Source organism: Alosa pseudoharengus, unplaced genomic scaffold (genome assembly GCF_046254945.1).
Source record: "Alosa pseudoharengus isolate Yale_2024_CS ecotype anadromous, Long Island Sound unplaced genomic scaffold, YU_APseudo_1.1 YU_APseudo_1.1_scf_23, whole genome shotgun sequence".
Lineage (NCBI taxonomy): Eukaryota > Metazoa > Chordata > Actinopteri > Clupeiformes > Clupeidae > Alosa > Alosa pseudoharengus.
In genome coordinates, this window is record NW_027468685.1 from 13,147,427 (window position 1) to 13,156,187 (window position 8,761).

At 41.6% G+C, this 8,761-nt stretch overlaps 1 protein-coding gene across 1 annotated transcript; it reads right to left on the reverse strand.

Moving 5' to 3' along the window:
• Positions 1 to 669: 669 nt before the first annotated feature.
• On the reverse strand, positions 670 to 8,260 carry anp32e (acidic (leucine-rich) nuclear phosphoprotein 32 family, member E). The gene is made up of 7 exons (XM_076301624.1): positions 8,092 to 8,260; positions 5,545 to 5,694; positions 4,620 to 4,742; positions 4,050 to 4,212; positions 3,564 to 3,688; positions 3,265 to 3,319; positions 670 to 2,641 (listed from the first exon to the last, which is right to left on the reverse strand). Exons 1-7 carry the CDS (start codon positions 8,143 to 8,145, stop codon positions 2,559 to 2,561), a joined length of 753 nt encoding a protein of 250 aa, XP_076157739.1. The 5' UTR covers positions 8,146 to 8,260; the 3' UTR covers positions 670 to 2,558.
• Between the last annotated feature and the right edge of the window lie 501 nt (positions 8,261 to 8,761).

The following is an 8,761-nucleotide window of genomic DNA, read 5'->3' on the forward strand; positions in this document are numbered from 1 at the left end:
TGTATAATTTTATTCATTGTGTCTGAATTCCTCTTAGAGTAATACTCGCCTTCAGTGTATGTCACCTTCTAAGCACCGAAGTGATCTGTAAACAGAGTTCACTGGTTGAAACTACTCAGACCAATGTATGGCCTTGTCTGTCTTGACTTAAACGTACCAAACAACATGTCCATTAAGTGCTATAGAGCACACAGAACTGTCACTCATGAATAACTAATAAGAATGGTCTCAGCGACTCCACCCATGGTACTGTAATCCCACCTCCAGTGGGTGGCCAATTGAATGATGCCCTGTCGCTCATGAATTATTCATGAGCATCTCCACGGCAACTCTTTCTGTTTCTGTTCCACTTGGTCAGACATGCTGGCCCCGCCTCTCCTCTCTTAGTGTGTTCTGAGAAGCCTTAACATCATGAATTATTAAGCGCTTACGTACACAGGCTCCACAGATGGCAGCCGTGTGTAATATTTAGCGCACAGCAGGCACGCTGCCGTGAAGGTCAATACTAACGTACGCCAGGGGGCAGTCAACTGACCCCTTTGCTCATGTTTCACACACGTTACCGGACAATATTGAACATGGCTCTTCCAACTGATTTGGGAGCCTTTGACATGTGAGGAAACTGTCCTTGCTTTAGTGTAAAAAAATCGTCTGGATGTTTGTCCTTAATGTTTTTTCTAAGTTTTTTATTCTAATTTTGTTTCATGTGAAAGTACTGCAGCACATTTTTGAATTTGAAGACCCAATTCTAAACAAAGGGGTCTTTGTCGACTTTTGGACACTCTTTGAAGCTAAATTCAAGTGAGCTATTATGCTCAAACCTTTAATGCATATAATACATGATTGTAAATATCATCAAATCAAAGTTTTATTATTGAAACATCTCACAACTTTAATGTCCCAGTTTCACAGAACACTGTTAACAAGGCTGTAAACTGGGTCAACTTCATTAAAGGCCTCTGTGTTGGCATGGTGACAGGTGCATAATAACTTAAGAATGAAAATGATTTATATAAAGCTCATCTTTTAGGTGGATTTTTTTATTCCAAAAAAACACCCTCTGAAGAGGTTTACAGCACACAAAAACGCCAAACACAAAAACTCTCACAACAGCCAAGGACCAAAAAGAAAAGGGGACGCTGAGAGTGCAGGGTCTAAAGCTTGCCCCTCTGACCTGTGCTTTGAATTCAAACACAAGAAGATTAAAAAAATACACACAAAAACTGATGGAACAGATACTATATACATATTGCCATACGAACAATAGATTAAAAGATTATCATTCTTACTTTGTAAAATAAGAAGAAAAAAATCACAAACTAACCATTTTTTTCCATTACCCAGGGGTGATCACTAATCCCATAACAAAGCAGTTTACACCTAACGTTATTAGTAAAGTATCAGCAGTCAAGTTTTCATTCTAAAAAAATGGTGTTGAATGGTCTTATTGTACAATGTTAAAATAGAACAGGTGTTGGGATTAAACTGCTTTCTGATTGAGTTTGAATAACACCCCTCAACAGAAACAGGTGTTGTTTGTGTTTATTTGTTTACTTTACAAAGAGCAGATTGTGTCCCGTTCTATAAAGATATAGGAGCCGACAACGTCACTTGCATGTTAGCCCTGACACTGAGCTACTAAAGGTACGACATTTCAGGTAGGACAACCATCCCTCCCATTTTTTTTGTTATGCAATTAAACTCCACCTCGAGTTTCTGGTGGGATGACTTTTAGACTCACATTACATTACTGCCCTTTACCTGTGTAGGTTTATGAAACAGCGTAATTTGTCTGGGAATTCTACTACTGTTATAACACATCACTATAATCTACCAGAGAGTAGCGTTTTCTGGATCAAGCGGAGCGAATCCTATACAAAAGATGCTCTGAGGAGAAGACCAGGGTAACTGTCAGGTGGTAGGAACTTGGTTCAGCATCCATCCCAAGTGTCCGTTTCTGCCCAAGTGGGGGGAGAGATGGCAGGGGATGATTGGCTCGCTACTCCCGTAGGGTGGGCAGAGTAGCAGCCCCCAGAGGTAGATGAGTGAAGGGGCGGGGCTCGGCGTGTCCTTGGAGATGCTTTCAGAATAAAAGTCTCTGAAAGGTTGAAGCTCCGGACTGACGGCGGCGCTGAAAGCCTGCTGGAGGATTCTGAGTTGTCGTGTTCTTTTGTGTTGTGTCTCCCTGTTTCTGCATCTTTTGTGCAGCTGGTAAAATGAACTCATGAACCACAAGCTGGTCTAAAAACACAAACTCAACCCCCCCACCCCTCCACCCACACCCACCCCCTATCATGAACCCACTGACAAACTACTCGGGTTGGGAACTTACAGCTGGAATGGTTATAAATGACTTATCAGTTAAACCTCTCCTTATTTCAAATAGTATATTATATAATATATTATAATATATATTTTTATATATCAAAAGGAAAACACTTAGCTTCTACAGTGATATCTATGGTATACAAAGAGAAAAACAATCTGCAAGATCACGCTCTTTTTCATGGTTGCTCTAACAGCTTGGATGTGGGTTCCGAAGCTCCTCGGAAGAAGGACTAGTCATCATCATCATCATCATCATCCTCTCCCTCGTCCTCTGCGGCCCTCTTCCTCTTCTCTCCGTGGACTCCGGCCCCCTCTGCAAAGCATGACGTACAGTTGCACTCTCAGCAGACAGGTCAACTAAGCTTCTCGCCACCAGCCACATTATAAATCAGTCTCACAACTTATTGTTGTACTGCTACTGCAATAGACCTGATGTAACATTTGATTCCAAAGTGTGTATAAAGGAATCTATATATTTTGGTGTTACTATGTCTAAGCGTGTCTGACAGGACTGCAGAAAACTGTGACTGATACATTTTAAAGCTTGTTTAGGTGATATATATGTATATATATATAATGGTGATCTTTTTTTTTCATTTTAAGAGTTTCTCCCTAAAGCAGAATCATAGAGGGGCCAAGTAAGGAGAGTAGAGTTTCACATGTGGTGTGCGCTGTTAACGACCATCGATTGCAACCCATGGGCTAAAGTGCTTGGTTCAGTGTCATATCAATACACCTCACACTTGGCAACAGCAGGGATCAATAGGAGTCAACCTGCTTTGACTAAGTGAATCAATAAAAGTGTCTACGGAATCAGTCATTACACCAAGGAGACAAACTCGTTTCAATGGCTGGTCTGAAGGCGATATTAATCAATAACATGTCAATGTCAAAGCCTGATGCTGTCTAAGGCGGTTGTCATTTTCAAATACTCACCCTCTCCCGCCTCCTCTTCCTCTTCTTCCACATAATCATCATCCTCATCTTCGTCCTAGTCGAAAAAGGATGTCAATGTAAAAGTAATACACACGTTGCTATTCAGAACTCAAATAAGAGACAATTACTCTTGCAACACTATCAAATGCTACCAAAGGTACAATACTTATGTGTGACTTAAATGGGAGAGATAATGTGTGAAAATAAGGATGCTTTTTAATGACCAATAAGATATTGTAATTGCAAATGTGGTGTTGAACTCATAAAGATGTCTGTATGAGGCAAAAGGAAGCCCTCACCTGGATGCCCTCTTTTGTCAGGTATGACAGCCCAACCTCTCCACCTTCCGAGCCCTCATCATCATCATCTTCGTCATCATAGTCACCCAAGGGACCTGTCCCTTCCTCTCCATCCTCATCCTCATCTGTTTAGACAGTTCATGATAAAACATGATTAATGCTTTTAATGTGTAAGCCTATCAACATAGTTAATCACATCTAATATGGCATCCACATCTTGGTGATTTACACAAACCATGGTGACGAGAAAAGCACTATTAAGACATTATAAGCAGTTATTATCATATATAACAGAAACTAGAAACCATCATTATCTTTTCTTCATCATGTGAAACCACTCCTCTATGTTTTGAATTTCAATGCTACTCATTTGATGCCTTTTCTTATTTGCTTCACATGCTCTGGAGGCATATGTAGGCTACAGCACAGAGACAATGTTCCAATTTGATGCCACTCTGCCTGCTGTAACTCGTTCATGATTTGTACCGTCATCATCAGCCTCAGAGTCTGGGGCTTCGTTGTCCTCCGCGTCAAAGCCATCCAGGTACACAACTTGAGGCAGAAGCTCGAAGATGCTCTCCCTGTACTCCTCCAGTGTGGTGATCTCGCAGTTGAACAGGTCCAGGCTCTTCAAGTTCTTTAGGTTTTGCTGTAGAGAGAGAGAGAGAGAGAGAGAGAGAGAGAGTTAGTTCATGGTCAAATGGTCAGACATATCTGTGATTTAAGTTGTGAAAGCCTCCATAAATGTATCAATATTTAAAGATGTCACATCAAAACAATCTTGGTAAGTGGGTCTGAAAGAAAGGAAATAGAGCTCTGTAGGGCACTGTAGATTGTAGCTGCTTCTGAACATACGGCTCAGGAAGGTCTCCCCTCCCACTTCCATCCAGTTAAAAAGGTCTTAAGTTATGAAAGCTTTGTAAAAGGTATTCCACTGACACAATTCTCACAGACTCTTTGTATCAAGTATGGTATAATACTACTTGATTATATGACTGTGGCAATGCCTACAGCGATACTCTGCGTTTTATTTTAATCGTATCTCCAATCTCTTACCAAAGCCTCCACTGTGCTGAGCTCTTTGATCTTATTCCCACTCAGGTTCAGGTACGTCAGGTTGGGGCATTTCTCCGACAGAGTCTCCAGACCGCCCGAGATGTTGTTGTCACTCAGCTCCAGCTGAGGAAAAGAAACACCATCCTCAGTCTAGTTATCTTTTATACTTATCAGATACATAATTTTTGAAGTTCAATGTGCTTGGTCATAGACAGACAATGAAAACAAAAGTATGTAACAGGGTTCTGAACTTTTATCACAGTGCACAGGGAAGGTGAAGGAGCTGTCCGTGGTGCTGAAACTGTTAATAGATGTATTAATAACTATCTAGTTCCCTTAATGTTGTTGTTCTTGTTTCTCCAGTATGCCATGAATGGTCAGCATTGTGCTCACAAGTTCAGATGAAGGTCATCAGCTGGATACAGCACTGTTATAAGGTAAGTTCAATGTAATATCATAGTTACGCAGCAGTAGTTCCAGCTTAAGAGGAGCTGTCCAAAGTTCTGAAACTGGAGATGAAGGCATACCGAGAGATAAACAGAACTAAATTACAAACAAGGAGACGGCTAATTGTATTAGGTCTATGAAGTAGTGCTCAGCCATCATAATCAGTCTGTCCGTCTGTGTGTGTGTGTGTGTGTGTCGGCTCACATAACTTAGAAACTACTGGTTTGATTCACTTCAAATTTTCCTAAAAGGTAGAGGGTCATCATATCTTGGTCCTCCTATATGATTATCCAGATCTGGATCAGGACCTGGAGGCTGGATTTTTTTTTCACTTAAAGTTGCAAGATAGAGGTGAGGGGTGAGCACTGAACTGACTGCTCTCATTGAATAAATTGTGTGACATCATGTCTTAACTGAAACTGATGTGTAACCACTGAGCATCCCAAGTCTGTCCTCCGTGTGATGAGTTTATGCTCACCTTACGCAGTTTGGGCAGTGAGGGCAACTTGGCCAGGGAGGTCAGGCCCACGTTGACCATGCTGAGGAACTCCAACTCCTTGAAGTCATCAGTGAGACCCTCGACCTCACCATCACTGGAGCGGCAGTTGTCCACCACAAGCTCTGCCACCTAGAACAGCAGAGTGAAGAGTTACGGCCACTGTACATCCTCACGCTTACAGTCTGTATCAGGTTAACACAAATTCTGCTGTGCCTGTTGATGTACTTTTGGAAGAATAGTCTGCAGAGCATTAACTACTAATTAAATTGTGTGTATTAGCATGTGATGATTAGGCAGCCTGTCTGAATATATTATGTAGGACATTTTAAACAACTACACAGAAGTCTAAACTCAGAGCTGCATTGTGTCTGTGAGGAACCAATGTAGTAAATGTGGCAAAAGGCATTGCATGAGCTCATCAGAAAAAAAGAGCCAAGTAAGTTCCATTAAGTAAAGGGGCAGTTGATAATTGCGTTTGGCATCCATTAGATGGATCAAATGATCAAAACAGTCAAATAACCCGTTTTACAAGTTGTCTATTTGGGGCCTATATACACTAGCTAGCTAACAATTGCGTCTCTAATTTCATAATTGTGTATCACTAATCATATTTGACAAAGCTAAAACAAAAATGATTGGCCATGATTTTAGAGCCAGTGGAAGATGATGACGACCATAGTAACACAAAAGAGTTTTGTCAGATGTGTCACTTATTGTATACAACACTTTGAAAACTCGAGGGGCAAAACAATCCCGATACATTTAATGAAGCCTCCGGTCAGTTAAGTCAGGAAACAAAGCAGAGATGTGGGCGGCAACGCTCCATACCTGCACGCGGGAATATTTAATGCTCAGCTGCAATCGTTCTCTCTGGTTTCTTCGGCAACTACACTTAGCCTACAGTTTGAGCATGGGTTAATGTTAGAAACGTCAAAGGCTATTATCAAGCCAAATCTGTTTTCAGTAGGAAATCGTGTCGATAGTAGACTCGTAGTAGTCTTTACGTATTCAAATGAATGAATGAAGAAAATCTTCCGTCCCTATAGGCAAGTGGAGTCGGAAGGGTGGGGGTTTTACTGTAGCCTAATCTACTGAAGGGGGAGGGGGGAGGTTGTGTGTAAAACCCGCACCATCTGCCAAATTCCTTCAATTCAGAAACCAGACCAATATGTTGGCTAAAATATTTAATTGGGACTAAATAAAAATTAAGGGTTAGAAACTGAGAAACATGAATGTAGCCATTTAATGCAAGTACGATGGCGTTACATAATCACTTCATCTAGAGAACACCCAGCGCGAGTGCAGCTTCTTTATGGACTCCATTTAAAAGCGCGGACAGGTCCCAGTATAACGGCATTTGTGCCTACCCTTACACCATTTCCAATAGTCCTATCAGCTGTTCGTTAAACAGCATGTCTAAGTTCAGCACTCGACATGGTCTTAAAAATAACTGAAGCTTCAACCATGCCGCGACAAGAGTTTCGTCTATTGATGCAACAAAATGACTTCCACTCCCCGCCCGCCTGCACGGGCTCAACAGCGCACTGTAGACACAAGCTCCTACGCTCGCTCACTCGCCAGAGAAGAGCGCGTCGTCAACGGAGGAGTCCACTTAGCAATGCTGCGTATGAAAAAAAACTGAACGAATGTCTTATCGCAGAATATAAGCTTACTCTAACTGAAAACGCTTCGAATAGATATTTAAGTAAATAAGATTTTAAAGGAAATGGTTGATGCCATTAACAAGGTCGAAGTTAACTCACTCGAGAGCGTAAAATGTCCGCTCAAGGGAGACGAAGCGACTCGGTCTTGCCGACCGATAAGCCATTCAGTAGGCAATTATAACTCCACCGAAGAGACATTGGTACAGCACTATTTCTATACTTTTAGTCCGCTGGTAAAACGTCGAACAAATTGCGTCAAAATAGGCTAGAAATAGGTGGGACAATAACAGGGAAATTACTTGGGCGTCTGCTATTGAAAGTTGTTCTCATAATTTTCAATGATAGGCATACCAAGCATTTTTGGACAGTTTAGCAACTTGACCAAAATAGAGTATAGAACAAAAATGTTTTTAAGCCTCAAACAATTGTCGATCTGTCAAGTTCAATCTGTCACTTTTCTCAATTTGAAAACAAAACTGGGCAATATTCTAATTTCATTCTTGTCGCGCTTCTGCTAGATCGAACGTTTGTTACAATGTATCACATCGAGGAGGAGGGAGGGTAGGACAACCAGTCAACAATAGACTTCATTGCATTGGCTCAGCTCTGGCTCATAAAGTCCTGTGTAAATATTCATAAAAGGGTAGTCTGGGCAATTATATACCAAATGCCACAAATGTAAGGCTTTCCTGTATGAGACGTGATCTTACTCGCATCCCTTCAGGTGTCCATGTGGTCTAGCAGAATTCCACTGAAGGCGGCTTTCGCAAGTATGCCGAGTCCACTCTACAGTCAGGTTGTAAGTGAACATCATCTTGCATTCCTTGAACAAAATAAATAAATAAACGTCTCCGCGTCTTACCTCAGCAGGAGTCCTGTTCCTCAGTTCCAAACTGATCCTCTTTTTCATTTCCATGTTCAAAATAAATATACAATTTACAGGATGGAAAAGTCAAAAATGAAAACAAATATTGGCTGAGACACGGACCCACGGTTCGGCTCGCTTCCGTGGCTTCAGTTCTCCAAATGATCCTCCATGATACTTCGCACCCAACCCCCTCTCCTGAGTCCCGCCCATTGGATATGCTGATTGGTGCTGTTTTACACTTCGAAATATGAGTACACGATCATCTTGTCATTCAAATAGATCATGCTGATTAACATAATCGGTGTATGAAGAGCCTAGCGATTGGCGAGAATTGCGCGCGCAGTAAATACGGATTGGTTACTATGAACATCAATATGTAGGTTTAAAGCTTCAGTTCCACCTACCCTTTGTTCTCATTGGCGCATTAAGACGAGAGCTACGGTTTATAGCAGCAAACCTCTTTATTTTCTCTCATTACATAAATCGACTGTAACTCGAGGTGTAAGGTCACAACAACGATAGCCTGGTGCGAGAAGTAGAGCACAAGGGAAGTTGGTTACGAGTCGCAAACTAAACACTGAACGACACTCTTATCACACTGGCCTCGCGTAAAGTTAAATTAAAAGTGAACAGTAGCAGTCACTCGAGACAAACTGGCTCACCC